We start from the raw sequence: 26838 nt of genomic DNA, 5'->3' as shown, positions 1-26838 counted from the left end.
TTCAAGTTGCCCACACAAATTAAATGTCAGTGCTCAAAATACTATTTAGTATTATCATAGTATTTTCACCACTCCTTCCCTGTGCCTTGTCCATATTGCTTTAATTATGAAAGGATACAGAAATTTAGTAACAAATCTTGTCACAAGTTCTTTGAAAAAACTTGGAATGTTGAAGTCATTAAGAAACTCAAAATGGAGAAGGGACCTGGCATGTCAGATTGAAATGCAAGTGGCAAGCACCTGAAAGATTACATGCACAAAATGTGGAACATCAGACACACACAAAAAAAAAGACAACATACTCAGATGTGAAAGGTATCACCATCATTAGCTCCTTCCTCTGCCTTGGCACTCAGCCCTGTTTAGAGGAGAACAAAGCTGAGCAAATTCTTAAGTGTGGGCACATAGTGAGAGGGCCCTTGTCCTCTAAAACTACTCATTGCATTTGTTTCCACAAAACTATTAGAGAACTCTCCGTATTTAGTTTATTCACTAATTCTTCAGGGGAGGGTAGCCAGCGTTTTCAGATGCCATGAAGCATCTTTATTCTTCCATCTGCTAGAAGTAGATCAGGGAAGTGCACTGAAGCCTTGATTCCACCTCAGCTTTCTTACCGGGTTGGTAATTACGATGATCTCCCCTTCACTGACGGTCAGCTCGTTGTTTCCAGGCTCAGCAGCAAAATCATACATAACACGAGCCTGTATGTGAAAAATAATATAGCAGTGAGCTTTTGAGCTTATTTAGAAGATTTATGAAGTATCAGCACTACTTATTAAGTAGCAGAAAGAGTAAGCAGGGTAAGGCTGGATGTACAAAGAGCAACTCAGCATGTAGGAAGCTAATGTTTCCGAAAGTTGAACTCCAAACTGAACACCAACTCAAGCTTCACAACATGAAAATCTCCTCCAGAACTTGTTAGAGATCATTATTGTCTTCTAGAAGGACTCACAGTTTAAGACTGGCTGTTCTCTGCCATGTGCAGAACTATCTGCACAACATTTTCCAAGGGAAGAACGAAAAGCTTCTAACTTTAGCAAAAAATCCAATTAATTTTTTTTCCCCTCCTACAGGACATATTCCAACTCCAACTTGGGTAAAGGGAACTGTTTCATAGAGTCAACAATTCAGAAAAACAAATTATTGCAGATGTAAGTAACCAGTCTTGTACACAAAAAGCAATACGTAAAGTTATATTTCGAGACCCTTTGTACACAGGAGGAGCCATACAAATGCACTAACAGTGAGAGCAGGCCTATTACATATTGGCACAAGGGGGGGAAGGAAGAACAAAACCAAACTAATTCTTAAGTGTTTAGACACACAAAGGCTTCGCTGTGTACTCACTCTGCTACTATGCTACATAAGGAAATGTTATGTTTGAAACACTGACAAAGTTATCTAACATTCAAAGAACAATTCTGCTTCTTCATACAAAGAACTATGACATAGCCTAAGATCATACTCCCAACCATATTCTAATTGTCTTCTGTTAAATTCCTTTCTGATTTAAAAGCAAATAAAGGTCTCAGGAATTACAAAAGGACAATATTTACTTCCTCGCACACTGTTAAAATGGATGCAGAGAGAAAGCACTTATATTGACTCTTAAAGGAAGATCTAGAATCAAAGTTTTAGCTTACCATTTAAAGCGGCATATTAGATAAACTTTAAACTTGACCAAAATAAATGCCTTTTCAAAGCTCCTGTTCCCCTGAAAGAAGACTCATCACCCTAGCAGAACTTCCAAAAGATAAAAGACACCTCAAGCCTTTGTTAGCCAGGTACCCCACAAGTAATTAATACATTATTTTATCTGATTGATGCCAATGCTGAGTTATCAAAGAGCAGCAAAAGGGAAAGCTAGACTACAGATCAGGAAAGGCACACAGAAAAAGTACACATTTAATGGACAGTACTGATAGTTATAACTAAAATATCAATACTCAGTATAGATTAGAGCAGCAGAAAGTTCACTTGGAAACACACCAGTTTCCCTAACGCATCTTGAGAAAGGCAAGGCTACAGTCTCATCTTCACCAGTACGGCACACATGCTTTAGTTACCTCAGCTCATAACAGAAGTGGGCTTTGTCCCTGCAGATTAAAAAACTAAATCCAAGAAAAACAATTTTCTATTGGTGTTACTAATAACAGCAATGAGGTCCTTCTTGTACTTGGAGGTCAGGGAGAGGAAAAAAAAAGAAAAAAAACACCCACACCACACAAAAAAACCAAAACAAAACAAAAAAACCCACCCCAAACATGCAAAAAACACACACACACACACACAAAACAAAACCCTAATTGTTTCTGCCAAAAGATGACAGTAAAATAATGACTTCTGTTGAAAGCAAGTTATACGATATGAAAAAAATAGCAGAAGGCTTCACCATGAAGCCTTGCCTGTCTCTAAATTGCAGGTTGTTATGATCCCCACCTAGACTTCCCTTCTTCTGACATAAAACTGGAAAAAAAAAAACACAAGTTCCCCCCCTTCATTTTAATTTCATGTGGAAATACACTGGGCTAGTCAAGAGATACTTCATTTCAGTGTAAATAAAAGCCAGAGTGAGAAGAAACACGTTGTAGATTCGCTGACAATGCTAATCCTGAACCATGTACACAACAAACACTTGGTCTTCTCCATTAGAAAAGCACAACATTACAGAAAGCCATGTGGCCCAAGCACTCTGCATGAATGCTTCTCCCTTAGAACTGAAGCTTTCAGCCGTTTCAGATAATGCCATGCAAAACCCAGATGAAGAGGAGATAACTGTTTTCAATAATAACACTGACTGATTTTCATCCAGCAGAAAAATCAGGCCTCCATGCAAATATAAGAATAAGCTGCCTTACTTTCCTTGGAAAGTAAACTGAAGAGAAGCAGCATATCTTTTGAAATACAAGAACATTTTAAGTAGGGGTGCAAAAAGCATCACTCTCCAGACCTGTCCCCTCAGCAGTAGTAGATGCAAGGTCTTGAACAAGGTCCTTTTGACAGCAGGTTATCAATACTTATCTGGTTCCTGCAAGGTGATGTAATCAAGCTCAGATATTCAGCAGGAGAAATCAGCTTCCTTAACCAGAGAGACTTCCTAGTCTACTTCAAGTGGTTCATGAGAGTATTAAATTCTTCCTTTCATTAACAGGAACAAAGAGAGCTCATCAGATCAAAGGCAGATTTTACCTGCCTTCAGGAAAACTGGCAAAACATCTCACAGGAACAGCCAGAATGAAAAGGTAGGAGATATTTGTGTCTAATGAGAGATCGGATGCAAATACTCAGTTCTCCATATGTAGCAGGGAAATAAAGTTACTCAGAAAAATCTGGAAGTATTCAGCTTGTAGGGAAGGAAAACCAAGAGAGATACATTGTGCCAAAGTCTATCCATTCCCCTGCTCTGGATTCCTGTTTCAGAAGTTCTTAAAAAAATAAAGTAAAAGGAAAAAAGTAAAAAAATACCAAAATAATTTTTGCCTTACTGCAGTTTGAGAAATGGAAAAGAAAAAAAAAACTTACACTACTACTGAAATGGATTTTTACATTAAATTAAGTATTTGAAGTACATTTTTTTTGCTAGCACTCTCCATTCCACTTGCATTTCTGGACTCATTTGCCTAGTTGGGAATAAAGTCCCCAAGAACTCCTGGCAAGTAAACTTTAACACTACCCTCTGACTCTTGAGATTTAATGAGAAAGACAGTGTAAATTCAACCAATTCCAAAGTAAGTGAGACTAAGTGACTAAATGTCTTCCCTCAATTTAATAACCATACTGTTACCAATGAAAAAACCCTCCTCCTAGCCTTTCCTTGGGCAGAGGTATCAGCCCCAGACCTATTTAAATTTTTGACAGTCAGTTCCAAAATACTATAAAAAGGGAAATGACTTAATTTTGCAATAAACTTTTCCCTACTTACTGGCCTCAAATACTACATCCAAGTGGCAGTTACAGTTTTGTCAGATCTTTGTCACTTAGGCAAAATAGCCTAAGTGGGCATGGAGAGAAAAAAGCATTTAACCAGAAAAGGATTTTAGCTGCTCAGCACTGCAATACATGCATCCAATGTTAGGTCTAAGCTTACAGACTTTTTAATGCTGATAAAATTGGAATCTCTGACAAATTCCAAAGATCACAGAATGAATACCACAGACGCAGTTACTTCAAAACACAAGTTTTAAGAAAGAACAAAACTTGTTACAGTAACTGTTGTGCTTCATATTTACTCCTGATCACATGTTAAAAGACCAAACACTCCAAGAACTACAGGAACTTCAGAGATTCAAAGATTTTATTAGTGGAATAAAGCCAATTGCTTCATTTACAAAATACTGCATATCTGCAAAACCAAGAATTGCTAATGAATCTGTTAGCCATAAGAAGACTAGTTTATTTTACTTCTATTTTCCTCTCCTCACCCCCCTCCAGTCACCACTCCCCCAAGATACAACCAAGTGGTTTTGCCAGATCCTTTGAGAAAAAGGATTGCTAACCCAAAAAGCAGACCTGGTCATTGTACCGTGCACCTACTGCCTCCCCGCTTTGCTCAGGTGGCAGGGGAGCTTCCCAAAACCCACCGGGAGTTTGTGACACATCCCAGTGTTCATCTTGTGCTCCCTCGTGTGTGAAGAGGCCGCCATGGATTAAGGAGAACCCTGGCACAACACATACCAAGGAGGAAAGTGCGCCCCCCATCACCAGCATCTCTGCAGCTCTGGTGCATATGCCAGTTTCTGTGGAATGAGAGGGAGACGGCGGTTTTCTCTAGAAGTTCAGGACAGGGGAAACCTGTAAGAATTCCTCCTTATTAAAAGAAAATGAGCCATTCAGCAGCATGGGTATATTTAGATTGTAATAAGGAGAAGAAAATAGAAAGGAAATCAGCAATTCTCAGTGTTACATCAGCATTTTTAGGAGCTGGTTCTACCTGCTGTAGTTACACATCTGGACTGCAGTTTCCCAGTTTACAGATTTAATGACATGACAGTGTGAAGTCTCTCAACTTCTAGACATTGCAATCAATCATCATTACTATATTTTTAGAATGATAATAGTAATTTTGCCTAAGCATTTAAAACAAAAGATTCTACACTTTGAAAAGCAGTATCTTGATTAGTGAAAGTATTATTCCTCCGCACACCTCGAGCAGACTCAGCTTTTCTCCATTACTTCTGAGTACCTCACCCCTCTTCCCAAAATATTAAAAACCAAAAGGAAAAAAAAAAAAATGAAGAGCATTTACCAACTTATTTATGCAAGCAGACATAAGACTATGCAACTATGCCTGTCAGTGTGTCAAGACTCTTTGTATAAGTGAAGTGGGAAGTTGGCTAGCAAAAGTCATTAAAATAAAATTCCAGTGAAGGATTATATTATCACTACACTAAGTTACTAGAAGAGTATCCAAGATCTCTGTAGACATCCTGATGGACCGGCTCTTCTGTATTTCCCCCAGAATCCTGTAAGAGCTGATAAAGCAACTGGACCACCTACTTCCGTTAAGAATCTTTCTGCCTTTTGTAAGATATTTCACTCAAGAGATGCTGGGCTCAGATGGAGGAGCAATCTACCCCAAGTCTGACAACCCTGATGTGCACGGGCAGATACACGCCCATGTTAGGGCTCACCTGCAGCAAGTGGGCTACCTCTGCCATGGAGAAGCAGGACAATGGAAACCACTGTGCATTCCTCACTAGCCATGAGCACACAAACTAACAGCTAATGCACATCAGTTGTGCTCCACAGCAGCTTCTGTAATAGCTTCCCTGTCTGAATCTCTGTTGTTAAGAATGATTAACAATCCACACAGAGTGATTACTGTTTTTTGTTTAAGTTCACACTTCTGAAACAAAATGTTTTTCTTAATACTAGACTTTCTGATGCAGAACTGCTGCATTACAATGAAAGTATGCTTTACAGCACTAAAATCGGAGAAGTCACTCAAAAATTGGACGCACCTTTACAAATGCTTTCCCTACGGACAGGACTTGATTGTATCAGAAAGAGCTCTTCTGTTATGCCATACATTAATCTGTTTCAGCCATGTGTTATAGCAGGAGTGTCAAACTCATTTTCACCAGGGGGCACATCAGCCTTGCAGTTGCCTTCAAAGGGCTGAATGTAATTTCAGGACTGTAAAAAATGTAACTACTCTTACATTTATACATTTAAAATTACATTCGGCAACCGCAAGGCTGATGTGGCACCCGGTGACAATGAGTTTGACACCCCTGTGTTAAAGTTTGGGAAACTGGTACCACAGCTGCTTCTCTTGGACATCTGGTAGCAGCAGATAGTACAAAGGAAATATCCATAAAAGGCTCACAGCATGAAATTCCCATTATAAATGCACGCCTTCCTTTTAGTAGTCAGTACTTCAGCACCTCAGTGCTTCAGCCCTCCAGCAGTGCTCTTTTTGAGGGACAGGGATTCACAGGTTTAATTTGCTTGGTGCCAGTGTCTCAGAAAAACAACCATTGTTCCACAGCAGCAAGAATGGCAACACCTTCCAGGGTCACGCTTCGACTCCAGTTTCCTGTCCTACTGTTGGTGGCAGTAGTTCCCAGATTCACAGAAAGAGGACCAAATTTGATATTTCTGTTTTGGAAAGTAAATGGGGCAGATAAATCTTTTCAAAGAAATGTGCATCCCACTAGAGAGCAGAAATCGTAATTTGGGAAGCGTGGTAAAATGCCCTTTTTTCTAAAGAAAAAGGTTAGTCATTAGCTTCAGCTTTTTTTTTTTTTTTTTAAGCTACAATTCTTCTTCTTTAAATTTTAAAAAGCCTTGATAGTAAGCAGACTTGAACTCTTCTTCTAGGACAGCAGCTTAAGCTTTTAGCTGGAATGAACAACAAAGGGCTTTTGGTGCCCTCAAATAACTCCAGTAACATTTCCATTATGAATAAACTTCAGAAAGGTTTGCTACAGAACCTCCATCAGTTAGTATAAATATTCTTCAGCAGGTCTACTAAACATAAGCTTTTGAAAACAGCTACTTGTGAAATACTGATAAGCAATGTGCTGATCACACCTGGAAGCACAGGATACTAAAATGCATTTCTGTCTTCCCAGACTTTGTTTTATTCATTCTCTACTACAAGGTTTTTGGATGTGGGTTTTGGTTTTTTGTTTGGTTACAGTTTTTGGGAGGTGTTTTTTTTGTGTGTTTTTTTGTTTGCTTGTTGTTGTTGTTTCAGTTTTGTTTGTTTTTTTCAAATTGCTTTTCCCACCAATATTGTTTTTAGAAATAAAATATTCATTCCAAAAGGCAGTTCTAATAGAAAAAACAGAAATAGCATACCTAGAATACAGGTTGGGATCCCAGGACTGAAGAAATCGAAGAAGCAGAAAGAAAAAGAGACAATAACCCAGCTGAAAAAGAATCAGTTTCTTTGGACTGCATCTGAAAGAATGGTTCAAAATGAAGCATTTAATCTAAAAAGTGGCAGTACTCTGCAAACAAAAGGCAATTAGAGATTTTTACATTCTCTGTTCTGTTTGATCTTTCACAGCAATTTCCCTTTGATTACTGTCCAATATTGGTTTTGAGGCCATTTACTGCTTAGAACAACTGCACAACATCCAACCTGTTATCAGCTGAGAGTCAGCATTAAAGCCCTGGTCGTCTTCATTGCGTCAGTGAAGCTACAGCAACAACGTCGGGTATGCAAAGCTCTAAATGGCAGTTTAACCGTAATTTCATTTTACCATTCGCAAACAGACTACTTAAGTTGCCAGCTTTAATCAATGCATCTTTGAAAAACGTCTCAGCAAGTCAAAACACACACTATGTCCCACTGTGGATATTACTAAGGGTACTGCAAGAAGTTTAAAACAACCGGTGTCCAGAGAGGTCAGAAAAACAGTAAGAAAAGAGCTTCAGAAACATAGGCAGGAGGCCCCTACCGCGGAGATCTGATGACAGTACATTTCTTCCAACAGTGACTATCATTTCAATAGATTTAACCTTTCCCTCGCACTTTATCCTGAAACCCCAGCTCATCCAAAAGCCAGTAAGTACTCCAAGACCGGAGAGATTTCCACTGCAGCAGCTGTAACATCTGGGGCTACAATTTGCCAAAAAAATGCCTCTTCATTTTAGTCCCTCTGTCACAACTGTATCAGGCTGCAAGGCAAAGTGTACATTTGGACAGTCTCCGCAGAAATATCAAGTAGCTTTTCAAGTACCTTTGCCTCTCAGCCTGGAAAGGCAGATACCTTCTGTCCTGCCATCACTGATCTCTACATGTGTTCCTCTCTGCCACTCCTGAGAGAGAACGAGCGAACAAAAAACTGAAGATGGAAGGGTGAGAGCACTAGGAACACTGTAATCTCAGACACACTGCTATGGAAGCCTTACCTTAGGAATTCAAGAGATTATACATTATTCTAGAAACCGCTGAAGTGATAAAGATTTATTACAAAGAATAAAAGACTCCAATGCTTATCTTTCTAGAAGAAATTGAGACAATGTATTGCCTGTATAGTGCTAGCCATCACTGTTCTTGTATATGTGCTCAACAAGGTCTGCCTAGAAAAAAAAGAACCAAACAAACAAACTACTAGCCTGGAGAAACTGAACCATCCCTTCAAATTGCTTTCATGCTATGATTTTATTAAACACTAAGAAAAAATTAAAATTCATTTGTTTAATAAAAAGCTCCTTTTAGTATTACATTTCTTTTTTAACACAACCATTTTTCGCTTTCAGCAACATCAGAATTAAAGTAAACTCATCTAAAAAGTGAAACTAAATTCAGATAAGAACTCCATTTCTGAACTAAGAGAGGTCACAATTATTCTGATGTCATTACTCCAAGTTCCCGCACCAGCTGTAACTGCTGGATCCTCACATTACTCTACAAATCCACATTAAAAATGTGCCTGTTGACCTGCCAGCTCACCTTCTTCTGAGCACTTTTTCAACTCTAAAAGAAGTTCAACAGCCTGCAGCTACTCATTTAAAGTCAGCATTGGTGACTATAAGCACATTAGAATCCAATTAAATACAGATAAAAAACTAAGAAACAAGGACTTGCATCATTTCTTCCTGCTAATAAAACTTGCTCACAGACAGAGGAGAGACAGAACAGGGAGCTCCTCTTACCTCAGAAACTGCATGTGCCTACAAAACTTCAGGCAGGTATTTAATTAAGTATTCACAGTGGATTAAAAGGTCTGCCTCGTATTGCCAGAAAATGGTTATCAAAGCATGAAGAGCTCCCAAAAAGCAAAAACCACAAAGTCTGAAGTGGTTATAGGGTAAGTGACAGCAATTATATACTTGATCCCCACCAACATGCACAAGGCTTAAACCACTGGCACTTTTAGAATTAGAATAAAGGTGTAATAAGCTTACCTTGAAGCCATTTCTGTATGATTTTGTGTAAGAAAGAAGTGACTAGGCAAGTTTTCAAGTGTTAAAGAGACTTGGAAATGTCTTCTCTAGTAATAAAGACAATTACTTACTACCCCTTCAGCAACCCAGGCTTTCCTCAGTGAGGACAGCTTAGCTCTTCAGACCTCCAGAAGAGATTAGTTCTTCAAGATCTACCATACAGGACTTCACTGTCTTCCCAAAAATCAATTTTTGGCCAGGAAAGACGACATGAACTCTGTTCATTCTAGTCCAGCTCATTTCTGGTTACAAATATTATTTTTTACTTACAGAACACAAGCTTCTTTATAGCTGTCTACCTGCCAGCAAATACCAGCACACCCCAAAGGCCACTGGAACGCAGGCCTGGCCAGGGTTACAGGCAGCACACACATCAAGAACTTGTATTTGAGTCAATTCTGACACACTGGGAGGCCCCTCATCCAGCTGAAGCATCTAGGACTTAAAGTTATTGATGCAGTACAAGGACTAAAATGGCTATAAGACTAAGATCTCTTAAAAGTGTCAGAATGTAACCGAGCTTAAAATCTCAAGGTATTAAAACAAATTATAGCTTCTTTCCATGCAGTTACAAAACAGGTGGGTAGATAACCACTGCCACAAAGCATGAAAAAACCTAAGAAAAACTGCAGTATTTTCCAGGTTTACAAGAGTGTTTAAGGATTTTCAAGTCTGTGGATTATCTATAAGAAGCTCAGTAATTTTAAAAAACAGTACTCAAATTCTGACAGTTTCAAAAGAACCACCATGCACTATTAAAAGAGGTGCTTGGTTACCTTTTGTGGTGTTCATACAGACTTATGTATGGGGCAGTGTCAAACCAAATCTCAGAATCACCACGCACTCAAGCAATACAGAAGCAAGGGAAATTCAGTTGCAGAAATACATGCAAGACACCCATGTGATTTAGAGACATTTCCAAATACTGACTCAGATACTCCTGTGAATCACATTTGAGCTTTCAGTTAGGCTAAGCACCTTAAGTTTTTTTTCTTTAAAACCTTACTTATAAACCACTTATCAGTTATTAACAATGCACTGCAAAACTTTTAACCATAAGTGAGGAGCTCCAATAATATCAGAAGACCTTTTTTCAGAATACATTTACTGTACTGCTCCAAGTGCCCACAGTTCTCCTTATTTTATTTTCTGAATACCACCCTACTCCAGGTCCCCGAATTGACTGGGGACTAAACAATTTCAAATTTGAGAAGCTAAATTCCAGTTACACCAGGACATATAACTGCAGCAAGAACAGCATGGGGTTGTATTTACGGATGTTGGGCAGGATGCATTTATCTCAAGAGTGATTAAAATCTCTGCCTAGATTAATCATTACCATGTCTCTGAAATCAAACTGCAACACTTGTAACAGTCTGTAGAACCAATATTTAACTGTGTGTTTCAGAAATCTGCTGTGCTGAGTCTCATGATGTTTGCCTGAAACTTTAGGGTGATCATTATTGCACTCCCGCAGTTCTGTCCCCAAAGAACAGAACCGGTAAAAGATGAAGATTTCAGACAAAAGCCTGCAACGTTCACAAGAAAAATTGTCACATTGTGATCTACTCATTAAGACAGCCTGTAGTCACACAACAGTGCTGCCTCTATGACAGCAGAGATTAGAAAAAACAGTAATTATCCCAGTAATTGGAGAGGTACAAAGTTTTGCTACAGTTATCTAATGAACTTCAAGCCTTTTGAGACTCACCACACTATTACAGGTTGTGCATTTCAACATACCAGCTGCACAGGCCAGTCTAGAAGCAAAGGAAGAACTCGGAAAGCAAACTACCTGCATCTTAAAATTATTCTACTTCAAATAAAACCTGACCTGTAAAATACAGGATGTCATAGTTGTACTACTTTGAAGTCCCAAACATTGATAATATTAACAGAAAAACAAGTGCTCAATAGCATGCTAACTGAAGACAGTGGGAAGGAATCTAAAATACAGCAGAAGAGTGTGAAATTCTGCTAAATTCTCTGTTACTTCAGTAACCAACATTAATCAATATACTAATGTTTTGGGATCTCTTAGTCCCTTTTATAAATGCTACTTCATGAAAGCCCAATAATTCAACTATTTCTAGGTTTACTTTTATTTTATGAAGACAAGTGAGGAAACTATTATACCACCATAAATGTATTACTATTTTATCAGATGAAGCTTCTTTACTCTAGAAATAAGCAAAATTCTGGTTTTACAGGTTCTAATGTATCCGAGCTCACAGCTACTTTAAGCTTTTCTGTGGACAATGTAGAAAAGTACAAGACCCTGTAAAGTTACAAACTGGGCACATTAAACAGCAGCTCCAATAAGCAAAGCTTAGTCATTAGACCTGGCCAGAGAACACCTACCACTTGAACCGAACGTTAGTCACCTGCAATTTAATGCAACGTGCAGAATAGCGGTATCGCCCCATCCCACTTTAAGAAAAAAAAAAAAAAAAGAAAGCCTGGACAGAAGCGCTAAAGAAAAAAAAATAATAATAAATGACAGAACTGGATTAAGTCACACAATATTTCAAGTTTCTCCTTTACAGATCTCTGTCTTGCATTATCTAAGAATTTATTTAAATTGGATACCACACAAACTTTTCTCATACCAGCAACCTTTATAGTGACAGAGAACATCAAAGAAGTCAGAAAAGAAAGTTTGAACTGTTGCTTCCTTACAAATTACTAGAAAATCTGGCAGCTTGACAGAATCTGACAGAGCTGTTGATATAAAAATTACAATTCAAAAACCATATACGAGCTTCCAAGAATATGGTCTAGTTATTTGCAGCAAGGAAGATACTTAATTTTGTATTCCATAAGCAACCATTTTCAGAAGACAAATACCGGGCTATTAAGGGAGGAAATTACAGTACTGCTGAAAGAACTCTGCTGTAACTAGGTAAGCACTAATTACATTATATTATCATATGTTACTGCAATATTCAATTACTGAATTAAATCTTAACCCCCCAAAAGGAATTAATGCAGTGGAGGAAATAAAACATTTAAGCTTAATTCTCAAATTTGATGAAGTTGTAGGACAAAATGAAGTACCTCAGTCATAGCCTTACTGCTGCAGTAAGAGGAATTGTATAGGCTCTCCAGGGAACCCCAGGATTTAAATCAGAACCACAGCCTCATGTCGGTCATCTTTCTTTGGAAAGCACCCATTTAAACATGACAAAGAAAAAAAAAATCCTTGTACAGAAAAGAGAAGCAGTTTAAAACTATCCTAAGAGAATATTAATAGCTGTTCTTGAAAATTAGCCATTTTTTGTATCAGCCAGGAAAACAAACACTTTGCTTGAATTCAACTAGAATGAAGAGGACAACTTATTTTTGTTCTGAACATTGAGAACCACAGTCTGAGAAGGCTGGGGAAAGCAAAGCAAGTCCAAAACCTACTGTGTATAAACAGAGATACCATATGAATGCAGACAATAAAAGCACAACAGTTCCCTTGCCAAGGAAGAGCAGATGGCAACTCAGACCAGAAGACAACTCAGAGCAAGACAACTATAAGTCAGAAGAAAATGCCCGTGAACCCCAGTCCCACTTTTTAGAATAAAGAGTGGGACTGAATTCTTTCACCTGGGCAAGTCCCACTTGCAGAAAGTCAGGCGTGGCTGCTCATCCCCAGAAGCAGCTGCTTTGCTTGGACTCCCAAGGGGCCTCCCTCAAGCTGCACTGCCCACCTTCCCACCATCCCCTCCGCCTCCCACCCACCCAGTTTGCACACTGGAAACCCCTCCCATACAGCAGTTTCCTGCAGGGAGGTTGGACTACATAACCTTTGAAGGTCCCTTCCAACCCAAACTATTCTATGATTCTATAAGCTGCTCCAAAATATGGGAGGAAATTAGAGTTTTTACCAACAAAAAAATATTGTTCACACACACAGAGTCGTTGGTTTGACGTTACCCAGCACACACTCTCCTATTAGCAGTGCCCAGGACGGCCCATGAGCCCTTTGTACCACACCATGTCCTCAGTGTCCCCTTACAACTACACAACAGCTGGGTCAGCCTCATACAGGCAGCTCCCCACAAGAGCTGTTCTTTGTGCCCTTCTCTTCTCATTGTGGGTCTCACAAAGGACACTGTCACAAAGTTAAGTGATTCTGCCTTTTTTTTCTTTTTTTGACAGAGGTTTCTTACTCATATGAAGCTCAAAGAGAAAACTGCTTTGGAAAAACAAACGAACAAACTATAAGGCTCTCAGAGCTTAAATTATACTTTCCAGTAAGCAATATGCATATATTTTTCCTCTTCAGTAGCACTCAAATTTTGCTTATTGGACTACTACAAGACTGCTTTGTTTTTTGAACTTTGTTTTACTTGGGAAGCTCATTTCCAATCATAAATTGCTGAGAAAGCAGGAACACAGCTAAAGGAAGTAAAAGCACAAGCTCTGATTTTTGCCCCCTCAGAGAAGCTTAAACTGAATTTGAATTACCTTGTAATTGTGAAACAAGCTTGAAAATAGGTTTAGGTATAAATGCTGAACAGTACAATACTTATTTACTTTCAATAATTCCAGATATCTAAATGTTCATCTGTCCTACCACAGTGTTGGTTGAAACAAATCACTCCCACTATTTTACAGTCTCTACTACCTGCTTTTGTAATGTTTCACAAGACTGCTTCCAACATCAGTGTCACAATTGCTTGTAAACTTAATAGAGGAGGGAACCCGTATATTTAAAACAAAGTTCTCATATCATTTTCCCCTTGTAATCTCTCTAAGCCCTAAAACTTGAGATATGTCCTAATCAAATAACGAGGTTTTTACGAACAGAATAACACATGGATATTCAATATTTCAGGAGCTTTTTCCAAGACCTGAAGATCAGAAGTTTGAAAATTCACAGAGGAAAATCTTGAAAGAATGAAATAAAAATAAACTTTTACAAAGGCAGAGTTAACTGCAAGGACTTCTTGCTGAAATAATACTAATTTACGGAGAAGTTATATCAGAGTGAAAATCATCGGAATCGCTGAGTCTACAAACCAGATGAAGCTTATGACATCTGATAGCAGACTTCCTTCTCTTTAGCTTTGCAATCATGTTTTTTAAATGACGACCTCTGGGAATGAGTCTCTGACTCAATGCCCAGGTGCTTAAAATAACTTTGAAAAAGTGAGTCAGAGGAATCATTACCCAAGCACAACATCATATAGAATCTCATCAGCTCTCCAGCTTCCCACCACAGAAATAGGCTGGCAAACAAGAAGCCTTGCTCTAGTAATTGCTGTGGCATAACATATCCCACTTATCACTGAACTTTTAAATTATCATAAGGTCAGACTGAAAGACAAAAGAACATAAATTCTGTATCTTAATAAAATAAGACTCAATTGGTTCTGTTGCTTATCCTAACATCTCACTCCACCAACAGGTCAAGAGCCTGTGGCAAATTTGCATTGCCAGACACTTTGACCTTCTCTAATCATCTTGTTGTCCCCTAAAAAAAATTCCAAAAAGTCCCAGGAAATATTCTCACTTCTTAATTATAGCTTAAAAAAAAAATAAATAAAAAAATTTTAAAAAACACCACCACATACACAAAAAATCCCACAAAGTTTTCATATGATTAAGACCATAAAATCAAAATTATACTTCACCTAATTAATTTTTGTTCCCTCACGCCCTACATACATAGATCAACTGTGATCTCATACTTGGTATCATATCTTGCTTTGCTGAATTTAAGTAGTGGAACCTGCTGAATGGATTATGAAGTGACCTGCATAGTAAAAGTTTATCCCAGCTCACAGATGTATTAAGATTCATTAACTGAATGTTCCCTAAAGATTTGATTTCCTAGAAAAGTCTACTTTCAAAGTTGTGACGATACAGACAACAGACTTGCAGAACACAGTCTGGGTATTTTGGAGGGCCTAGCACAGAGGAATGCTTCACTTCCCAGCTACTAATCAGAATAAAGAATTGCTTTGCCTGATTCACAATGCAAACAAACAAACAGCTTTGTGATGGTATAAACAAAACTGTGATACGTCTTTTGGAGAGCCTTACACTAGTAAGAGCAGTAGAGAATCAAAAAGAAAGATGAAAGGAAGGATACACACTTAAAGAAAAATAATCTTCATTTGAAGCGTAACATGCTGTTACTTTTTCCTGCCTGAAGTTTTCATACATAAATCATGGTCTTCCCTCACCGTAAGTACAAGAACCATGCTAAATTCAACTCTACCTAGTTAGTGATATTCACACAGGATCATCTAACGTAATCGGATGGACAAAAAAGCTTTGAACAACATTTCCATGGTTTAGAAGTATTGCTAAGCTATATCTTATTTTAAAAACAGAACATTCAGTCTAAGCTCTCATCTCAAGGGACTTTGTTCCACAAAAACAAACAAACCAACCAACCAACCCCAACACTACAGGACCAGATAAATGAGTTTTTAAAGTAGACAAACCGCTGAACAATCAAGACCATAATGGTGGGATACTGGTGCCTCTAAAGTTAAAAAGTAAAATTTGTTGCTGTTGACACAGAGGGGCCTATCCTCATTAAGTTTATCAACACCTGCCTTGTGAAATACCTAGCTTGTGGGAGTAATGCTACCAACTTCACTGTTACTCCTATAAATCTGAGTTTATCAGCTCCTAGTTCCAACTTCATATTTTAAATTAAAACCTTCACTGCACATTAGCAGCACAGGTTCCAGAAGAACTCTCTTGACCACCAGTGTGCACATAATTTATCAACTTAATATCATCACCTCCTTCTGAGCCTTTTCAAGACAAGGACTTGCCTACATTTTAAAATAATAAATAACTAAAAATAGAGTGAGGTAGGGAGTACGTTATTTAAAAGTCAGCATATAACTTCCTGACATTTCTAGCTTTCCCTATTCAATGAAACTCAAAAACAAAAGAAAGGGCATGAGTAAGGCTGGGACTTAGAAAACTCTAGTGGGGAAAGAAGAGGAAAAGGCCAAAGAAGTCAAGGAGGAACAAACAAAAGCTATCACTGAAACAAATTTACAAGACTGCATCTTCTTCACGACTGAGTTTTGAAAAGTATTTTAAGCTTCATGACATGCTTTTAAGCCCAAGTACTTTCTGCCTTCTTTTTAATGCACAGTTACAAGTAAACTCAACTCCATTTCTGAAGGAAGCATCCAAAATACAGTATGTAGGTTCATGCAGCAGTTCTTAAACAAGGATTTGAAACTGCCCACCTCTGAAGTGAGGTTCAGTTAAATTACTGTAAAACTTTGGAATTTAAGATCTCTTAAACAATCTTGTTTGGTTGTTTTTTCACTTGCTTCAGTTTTTAGAGAATGTGATCCTTGAGCAAGCTTTTAGGGAACTGGAAAGGCCACTGCCAAGTTACAGTAAGGATCTAGGCAACCAAAGAACTGCCACCAGAAGTCTCAGATCCCTCTGTTTCCCATTTATATTTCCACCCCTCACCATGAAGAAAGTCTCCTCATCCCCCCTCCACCTGACCTTTTGCATCAGCTCTGGGCAAACTCAGCCACTGTACCTCCCTACATCTACAGAAAACAGCCCCACTCTTTCTGTTCAGTTAACCATTTGCTATTTTAAAAACTTCCAGCAACTGAAAGACAGGCCTGACAAGTGTTGGAGTCAACTCCTGGGACATACCAAGAACATGGGATTAGGAGCAGGGAAGGAGAAGGAGCAAAGGTTCCTGCTAGCTCAGCTCACAGCATCAGACACAGGCCCACAGCCACCTCTGCCCTGTTCAAGCAAGACTCCTTGCCAACATATCAGCTAACATATATGCTAGGAAAGCATCAGGAAAAGCCTCTTTGCATTAAAATAGTATTCTTCTCCCCTAAAAACTGCTATTGTTTCAGTAAGAAATCCTGTGAGTTTGAATGGCATAGGAAAGAGCCAGCACACTATGTGACTGTAAAACTTGTCTTCATACTGGAAAACTCTACGAACTTAACTGCTGTGAATTGTCAAAGAGGGAAGCAAGAAAGCCAGCCAGGGTTTACAGTCAAGATGTGGAAGAAATCCTTATTTCTCCCCCACCTCCAGATACCCTAGCACTCTGAAAAAAAGCATTTTCAAATCTCATAAACAAAATAATAAAACTGGAAACAGAAGCTGGGCAAATTTAGATTCAAAATAAAGAAGCATCAACAACAAGAGAGTTGATGGCTTAAAAAACACCACCACCACACAAACAAACCTGGATTTTCTGTCACTGAAAGCATTCAAATCAAGACCAAACTTCCCCTCACCCCTCCCTAGAAAGTATATTCTATTTTAAACAGGAATTAATTCAGGAAGCGCTAACAGCCCATGCAACACAGGCCAGACCTGTCAGTCGCCCATACGTACCATACAGAATTTGGCACCATTAAAGTTTGAAAAACCTCACACTCTATATGACTAATTATAGTTTAGTTAACATTTTCACATACAATACCAATACACTTTGTATATTTCTTTTAAGAACAGGCTATTGTGATAGAAGCACAAGCGGAAGTTAGGAAGTTTGTTTACAATTCAAAAAACAAAATATGCTTTCCAAGTAAAAGGGTGACAAGTTAGTTGGCCAAGCTCCTAAAGACTGTCTATTGAGCCAGTTACTCCCCTACATTGTTAAAAAACTGTATCCTTTATAATAGCTGACGTTTGCACGTATTCAACAAATTAAAATGCAAAACAAGGTCATTCACAGAGAAGGACCTAACAGAAAATCAAGTAAGCTTCTCTTCACTACTGGTCTCAGTTAACAGCATATCAAAATCTTAACAATAAAATATCAAATCTTTACTGAGTATCACTTCCTGATTTTAACCTTCAAGTTAAAGTAAATTACCATAACTTGCAATGTGTAGAATGAAACTACTTGAACCACCTGATTTCAAGACAGTTGGCAAGTTAGAAATTATACACCCTTTGGTCTGAGGCCATAAGGACTCCAAAATATTATTTCAAGGAAAGCAAAGTTTCCAAATGTGTGAATAAAATGGCTTCACGTAGTTGGCACAGAACACAGGATCCCATGAGGAACCTGCACCCCAAAGCGAGGAGTAAAAGAGCAAACTGTTTTAGCACAGTATCTGCTTAGCATACTATGCATTATGTAGTATATGTGTACACAGAAGTAATTTTCTTTTTCTTAATACTTGCAATAGTTAATACTGACTACATATTATTCATACACACATCCTACAAGTCAGTGGCAACCACCAATATTAACAGAGTCCATCAATAACATTCTAAAACTTCAACAGAACATAAATTTCACTACATTAATACTTCTTAAACTGCTTATATGATTTTGACATCTAAAATCTCTGTGCTTCTGAAAAATTCTAACACTTGAGTAACCATCAACTTAAATGGTTACAGAGACAGCTACTTACACATTAAATGACACATTCAAGATGCAGAATTTCTCCAGTCCTGAGAAGCACAATACAAACAGCACACCATATGAAAACCGCCTCAGTAAAAGGAAGTTTTTAAACTGCTGGCCAAGTTTATGGAATCAGGTGACTCAAAGTTTAACTTCAAATACCAAAAAAGCCTTCTACGATATTTAGACAGCTTACAGATGACATTTGCTGGTGGAAGTTAACTCACACCTACACAACCTGAGAGTCTTTCACCAACCAATATAGTAAATAAATATTGTTAATTTAGAAAGAGACCAGTTTCAGACAGGATGGACTAATTTTGACTGCTGCATTAATAGCAAATACTGTTGAAGAACTGAACAAAATAATTTCACTTCCTGCGGGGTTTTTTTGTAAAAACCAGAACCCACTATTAGCAGGTCACACACTGTGGACACTGGGCTCCCTCAAGAGACACAGCATGCTTGTCCCCCGGTGACACTCAAGGGGGTCCGCACCGCCAGCCCTGACCCGACGGGGCGGCCAGGGCTCCGGGGAGGCATCCGGGACGCCCCGTCCCAGGGCTGGGCGGCACGGCCCGCCGGCGGCCCAGGCCTCTCCCCGCCACCGCCGCGCTCCGCCGGCCAGCGCCGCTCGCCACGGCACGGTGGACGTGGGGCAGGGGCGCCCGGGCTACAGGAGCAGCAGCTCTCGGCCTTCGGCGGCTTTCCAGCCCCAGAGCGGCGCTGGGCCGGGCAAGCCGGGCGGCGGAAACGAAGCAGAAAACAACTTTCCCGTGCCCCAGAGCCAGCGCTGCCCCGCCGAGCCCTCCGCGCCGCTCGGAGGGGCCGAGCAGCGGCGGGGAGGCCCAAGCACGGCGCGGCGGGAGCGAGCGGCCCCCTCCTCCCCTCACTCCTTCCCTCCCTCCCGCGGCCGGCGGCGAGGGGCAGGCCCCGGGGAGGGGACTCGTTCCCCCGACCCCCGAAACACGGCTCGCCCCCCGCGGGGCCTCACTCCTGCCCACCGAGCCCTTCCGCTGGGCCTGCTCGGCGGCCGCGGGCTCGGCGCAGGGGGCGTCCCGGAGACCCCACACGACCCCGCAGGCCGCGCAGTGGGCTGCTCACCTTGGTGGCCATGGCGCTGCCGGTGCGGGCTGGGCTGCCGGTCTCTCCGCCGCGGGCCGCGGCTGCTCGGTCGGTGTGTCCGGCCCGCCCGCCGCCACTGGGCCGCGCAGGCGGCTCCTCCTCAGCGTCCCCCAGTTGCCGCCGCCGCCTGGGGGCTGTTGGGCGGCTCAGCAGCAACCCCGGCGCTGGGCAGGCGGGGGCTGATGTAGCCGCACGGCGGTGCCCCCTCCCCACTCCCCCACCCCGGCCGCCCCTTTCACCGTCTCGGTTCGGCACGGCACGGCACCCGGGGCGGTGGCGGGGCTGCTAGTCCCCAGCCTCTTCTTCAGGGCCGGAGGGAGGGAGCCGCAGCGAGGGAGGCCCGGGGAGCCGCCCCGGTCGGTCCCCGGGGCGCGGACTGGGGCGGACGTGCCCCCACACACACAAACACCCGGTGCCTTCAGCGGCGTCGCTTTGTAACCGGCGTTTGCCCTGAATTTCCCATGTGTGGAGCGGGGCCGCCCCGGCACAGCGGGGACCCGGTCTCCCTGCCCTCCAGGGGGGAGGGGGCCCGGAGAAAGACATCGCCGGTCCCTCGCTTGCTTTGAACAGAAATTTCGAAGGAACTGTATAGCAAGGAAAACAATGTTTCCTCGGCCAGGCTCCCTCTGCAGCTGTTAGCAGGATGTTCATCGTCCCTAACCTGTTTCAGCCAGGCCTTAGCGTATGGCACTTGTTAATAACATCAAGGAGCTGGTCAGGGTCGGTACCGTTCCTGTCGGGCACTCTATGACCATCTCATGTAAACTGACTGTGACCCCACTTGTTTTCCAGCCTGCAGGAGAGACATGGTGGGAGGCTAAAATGAAGGGGATGGGAAAATCCAGTGGCAGTGATTGTGCAAGGTACTGCACCTTCCAAAAGGAACAGCTTTTAGTCTACATACATGTAGTGGTTGGCCTGGAATCGGGAAATGTTTCCTTTCTGTAGAAGGAAATACATGGTAGTAATTGTCAGGACGACCAAGGAGCGTACGGCTGGTTGAGTAGGCAGTTGGGAAGCTGCATAATTCTTTACATTTTCATTTCCTTGTCCATAGAATTTACAAGCTTCTCTTCTGCTGTTGGTACAGTTTCCAAGTGAGACAGCTTTCTGAAAAAAAGAATAATATGTTCAGTTTTTTTGAGCTGGAAAAATTTTCCAAGTAGGACTAGTGCAATAGTTTCTATGGAGCGTGAAGATGAGGAATTCAGAGGAAGCTGGCTGTTCAGTTGCCATCACTTTTTGAGTAATTGAACTGGTTAACTTGAGGAAATTTTCAAACTCTTTTACTGCAGTTTTTAACTTTTTCAGAATTCAATTAAATACAACGATCCCAACTTTTTATTCTTTATAACAGCCATATCTAAAGCAAAGCCTCTGTGTGTGGCCCACAAATGACCCTTTCTGATACCACCTTTAAGTTAAGTTATTGTATTAAGGATCAGTTCTGCAGTGTGGCCCCTCCCACACTGGTATTTCATCCACTATAGCAGCAAAACTCCCTTCAAAACTCTCCTTCATCTCTGGGCTAAGGGACCCTGTTCTTCCATCTTCTTGGTAACACTTTGTAACCTTGTATGTTTTGATCTGGTCATCTAGTGAGTATCTTATTAAAACGATAGAGGTGTGAAATCAAGAGACCCAGCATTGTCTTATTTAGGAATCCCCAAGTGAGAGCTATGTGAACCACCCTCTACCCCTTCACCACATTGTATGTGTTGCCATGTGATTTATAATAAACTTGTGGCTTTTGCATAAGCTTGACTTTGTGTCATTCTTTACCTGTGGTCAGAACAATTGCCAGAAAAGCTTAGTCTACAGCTGGTAACCAGTATGCTTCAACAGAGCACCGCTGGCCATCTGGAGAATGAAGCACAAAGTCGTTATTTATTCAGTGTCTCTATGTGCTTAAAATCTCCTGTTTACAGTTTTCCGCTGTGAGGTACTCCTAAAAATAAGTCTTGCTTGACAAGGTTGAAGGTTGAGGGAACATTACCATTTTGTTCAGGGTCAGATAACGTCCTGGGAAAATTATTCTTGATGGAATCTTTGCAATACTATTTACAAATAATTCCCATTAATTCTTGTGTTAACAAAGACATTCTTAGGAATCAGGGGACTGCAAATAAACACATCTCTTTGTAGCTGCAAGCTCTAGTATTGCTTAACACAAAGTGCCAAATACCAACAAATTGCTGGTGAAATCACCTAAAAATTCCCAGACTTCCTAAATGAGTTAATTTTCTGCCACCAAATGGAGTCCTAGTTAATTAAGACTAGATGTTAGTTTAGCACTAGACATATAAGCAATCGTAGTGGCTTTGATAGAATCATTTACATACTCAAGCATTTGGTAGGTTGGAAGTCTAGTGCTCTGTGTGGAGCTTTCAAACAGTTGCCTCATTATTCACTTTGTACTAAAGCCACAATGTATGCTATAATAGTTAAATATCTCCACCTTAGAAAAACAAACAAACAAACAATAACATAAGAAAATCTCTTTCCCAGAACACAAGTGACCTTTTTTTGTGTGTTTGTTTTAATGTTCTCTCTACAGATTTCTACTAAGCATGTATTTTTGCAGTTAACTTGCCTGCAGTAGTTCCCAGGAACAACTGCTGCAGCAGAGTTCAGTGAGAAGTGATCTGTTGCAGCCTCATCAAATGAAAAGCTCCTGCCAAAAATGCTATGCAAATTTTTTAATTAAAGATGGACTCTGAGAAAGGACATGGAGGACATTTGCCGAATACTGTTCTCTGCTGGATGAGGCCTGCCTGTAGCTTCAAGATCATGGAAAGTCAGTGACTTTCTGAGTCATGTTTTGACTTACGTAAGCTTGCTGGGGAATGATAAAAACTAAGGTTATTCCGATAACCTTGAGGCTGAAAAGCATCTGGAGAAAGAACCATGGTTTGCATTTCTAAGCTACTGTTCTCAGGAGCCCCTTGAGGTGGTACACCTTGGATTTCTCCCTGCTAGCAGGCTGTGCCCTTAGCATTACCTAGGTGATGCATGGGGATGACTTAGGTGGCCCTGAGGCATTTGCCACAGCTGTGGAGGAATTTTGAGGAACAAATATTATATTTAGTGGCAACAACTTTGCAAATGAAGCAGTGTGTCAAATACAGGTATTTACAAAGTCCTTGCAGGAGATATGCTGAGAGTATATTGTCCTGGGTCTTTATTTTCAAAAGTGTTCTATAAAGTAAGAAGTGATATATTTATTTTGCTGGTTGAGATGCTATCAATGTGGCATGTACAACAACATCAGTTCCACACTGCATGCTTTTAGTTCAGGATTTCTAACTATATTAATTAGGAAAGTCTAACAATTACTAGAGAGTGATTACAAAAATATTTGAAACTTTTCTTACTCCTTTTAATTATCATGTTTACCTTAATCACCTGATACACCTCTTGTTTTAAGAAGGGGAAGAGATTTCACATTTCCAAAGCCTTAAAATGAACTATTTAAGCAATTACTTAGTTTACAAATAAAAAACAGTAGTGGTGTATTCTTTATCTTCAGCAGTCATATCTGCACAGCTTGACCTACCTCTCCCCAAGGGATTCTTTGGGCATCATTGTTTTTCCTCTGAGCTGACCAGTGTTCCTGTTTCAGAGCTGGGTTAACACCATTGCTCTGGTGTTTCTGAAAAGTTTGCCAGAGAGTGATATAGATAAAATATTGCTTCCTCCTATCTTCTGTCTCCTCCTTCCTTCCAAAACTGGACAGAAAATTCCAGGACCTGCCACATCCATGAAACCTGATGTTATCTGCACAGAGCAGCAGAGGAGCAGCTGCTGAATTTCGTTTGTGCATCGCTCTGTACAGAGTGGCATCATTTGCAAATCCTATTTGAAAAATACATGTAATTAAACATGTTCTGAGCAAAAAATATTATTCTTTTCCTTTACTGTATGTTGGGAGTCTTTGGCCAGAAAGGCCGTGAACTCTTGAATCATATCCTATTTGCACTGAAGCACAATAGCTTCTTGTTTACCCAGAACTTTATGGGCAGTTTAAAACGGTGCTCAAGAGATTACAGACACACTTTTCAATCTTATTCCGCACCTGGTGCTGGAAGATCGCTATCAAACCAGTAAGGCAGCCAATCTTGAAATACGGTAGGATGTTAGGTCAAGACTTCCCCAGCTCATACAAGCTGCTTTAAAAAAATGCACCCAAATTTGCACCCAAATTCCTCTGAATTTTTGAGTCACCAAATTTGTTTCTGAATAAGCAGTTCTGAGAAAACTTGTGCTTCATGCATTTGCTTTTAACTTAAGGGATTTGTCTCCTTAGAGGTGGTAATCAAACACCGTTATAATCTGAACTGTGGGATGCTGTGTGGACCTTTTTCAAGGTTAAGTTCTGATTTGATATAGTTACATCTTTTAAACACACAGCTAAGACTGGGTCTGTGCTGTGTATGGATATGCTGTTTTCTTTACACTGGGGCAAAAGTGAGACACAATGCCATACTAAATTCTGTATTCTGAGGGTGTTTTGTTTTGGTTTTTTTCAACACGTCTTTGTGAAGCTGACAGTTTTAAGTCATGGTGGACTCCCTGAACTCAATTTTTTCTTTTAAAAAAATCCATAAAACCAGCTGCTGACCATTGAAGCTGTGAAAAAGTTACACAGAAAAAAGTGTGCATGTTTCAGAGACAGAATGTTGTCGCAATACACTTTTGGACACCATCAATTTTTTGACAACACCTTTTACTTTTTTTTGTAAAGCTGATTGCAAAGGTCAAGTTTCAGTACAAATGTGTGGATTAAACACATAGTGCAGAACTTTATGGATGAATACCATGGCTGCAACAGTTGGGAGGTTGCTTGGCCATGATGATCTGTTCATTCTTTAGATAACTGTGTGTGAAACAATTTTTTTCCTCCCTTTTTCCCTAGAAGTGTAACAAATATTTTGACCAATTTGAGTATTCTTTTTCTGCCTTTACGGTGCAATAACCAGTGATATGTGTACATGTTGTTGTTTTTTTTTTTTTTAGCAGTATGAGCTTTGAAATAAATAGTACAATAAATCATGCTTTCTTGTGTGAGGAATAATACAGATTTCCTGAAACAGTTAACTAACACTAATATCATTCTTACTTTTGGCATTCCCTTCTGACCTGTACACTGATTGCTAGTATAATATATATCCTTATATCTGCGCTAGGATACTTGTGCATGCATGTATATCATGCACTCCAGTTAGTTTACATTTGGATTTTTTGTTCATACTTAATGTTCATTTGGGTTTCAATACAAGAGTTGCTGAGGTCAATAGGTTTTGAATTCAATTTTCCTGAAAAATAGAGCACAGTTTCATGAAAATAATGTTTTAAAAGGTATAAGTGTTTCCATTTTGCTGTTAGCTAACTTTAGCAAAAGTGCCATGCCATTAGCACTATTGATTTCTACTGCTACTGATCCCTTCCATCCAGAGTGCTGACTGCCCGTGGCTTATTTCCATTTTTTCCTGCTGTGGTGGAAGGGCTCTGCCAGCAGCCATACCCTGCCGTCCCAGGGGACTGCAGCCTCAACAAGCAAAGCAACAGGAGTGTGATCCGCTATGTACTTCGATTAAATATACAGGTACATCTGTGATGAGGTCCTGCCAACATGAAGAAGCCAAATTCTCTTCCAGCACACAGACCACTAATAGAGCTAAAGATGTAATCAATTATTATTTGCAGTCATGTCTAGGCGATGGTACAGTTGTCCATCCTCACTGAGTAGCTCATTGAGGAGAAAGCTACAGAAGGCTGCAGGACTAACCTGAGAGGTTTGAGCCCTCTTGCTCCAGTCTCTGAACTCATATGGAGGGGAGCTGAGGCACTCTGTGCATTTGCTGGCCTAGCACCAGGCTGCACTTGTCAAGACAGCTTAAAGAAAGTAGGAGCAAATCAAGGGGCACTTGGCATATATTGCATTTACAGCCAAATTAACAGCATGGTCAGTATCAAACCCTCATAAGGCATGCTTTGCTCTGCCTTGTGATTGTGATCCTGCAGTGATCAGACCCCATGGATAAATGCTGTTTGTCATGAGTGTATACTTTTTACTGTAAACAAACTAATTATTGTTTTGCTGACCTGACCAACATAGATCTCAAATGAGTTGTATCCCTGGGTTAATGTTTGCTCTCTGGCATTTCAGAACGCAGCATTCACTCACACTTTTTTCCCCATGACACAGACAGATGTTTTGGCGTAATGTGATTCTGAGTTTTCAAACTGCTTGTGTTTTTCCAGTTCTAACAGAATTATTACTTCATTACATTTTTTTGCGTCTTCATCATGGAAATTTGGGGGATTTCAGGGTCTCCAGCTGACTGTATTTCCATACACAAGAAATTCAGTCCTGTGGCATTTATATGGTGAGATCACCAAAAGACTAAACCAGGTTTTAGTGTCCTTTACCCCTTAAATAGTATTTTGAGCCACTGTTTCCTTTAGAAATACTTTACAACGAAAATACTTCATAGAAAGATGCTACTGATCAGTAGCCCCCTCAGCATTCATGAGCCCATCTTTAATGAACACAGGTCAAGGTGATGAGAACTGCTCCAAAGCAAATGCAAAGCAACATGAATTTCCAGGAGCTATTGTTCATCTGCATTTTATCTAGTAAGGACGTGTCCTGCAGCTAGAGGAAGAGTTATGAAGCCTCCTTCTAGTGCACATATATATTTCTCCTGTGTCAACCTGTGTTAGCTCTCCAGTGCATAAACTGTCTTCTGGCCCAGACAAGACCAAAAGGGGATAAATAAAAGGGAGAAAGTAAAAGCTTTAATGAATTTCATTATACTATAACTGGATGTAGTCCTTATACATAGTTTTTCTTGTCTTGAGGAAGTAGCTTGGAATCTTGAGGTCCCTTTTTACCCTACTTTTTGTGATTTGTTTTTGCACATTGTAGC

The 26838-nt window shown here is 40.3% G+C and overlaps 1 protein-coding gene across 2 annotated transcripts in view; it reads right to left on the bottom strand.

Moving 5' to 3' along the window:
- The window catches only part of SNX9 (sorting nexin 9), a 64321-nt gene extending 44212 nt beyond the window's left edge, over positions 1 to 20109 (bottom strand). For both annotated transcript variants that reach the window (XM_082049811.1, XM_082049812.1), the window contains exons 1-2: positions 19886 to 20109; positions 615 to 701 (exon numbers count right to left, since the gene is read on the bottom strand). In XM_082049811.1, the coding sequence (XP_081905937.1) occupies positions 615 to 701; positions 19886 to 19897 (99 nt within the window). In that variant the 5' untranslated portion in view covers positions 19898 to 20109. The remainder of the gene's footprint in view (positions 1 to 614; positions 702 to 19885) is intronic.
- Positions 20110 to 26838: the final 6729 nt, after the last annotated feature.

The sequence above is a fragment of the Streptopelia decaocto genome (assembly GCF_964273445.1).
Source record: "Streptopelia decaocto genome assembly, chromosome: 3".
Lineage (NCBI taxonomy): Eukaryota > Metazoa > Chordata > Aves > Columbiformes > Columbidae > Streptopelia > Streptopelia decaocto.
This window is presented reverse-complemented; position numbering and strand designations above follow the sequence as displayed.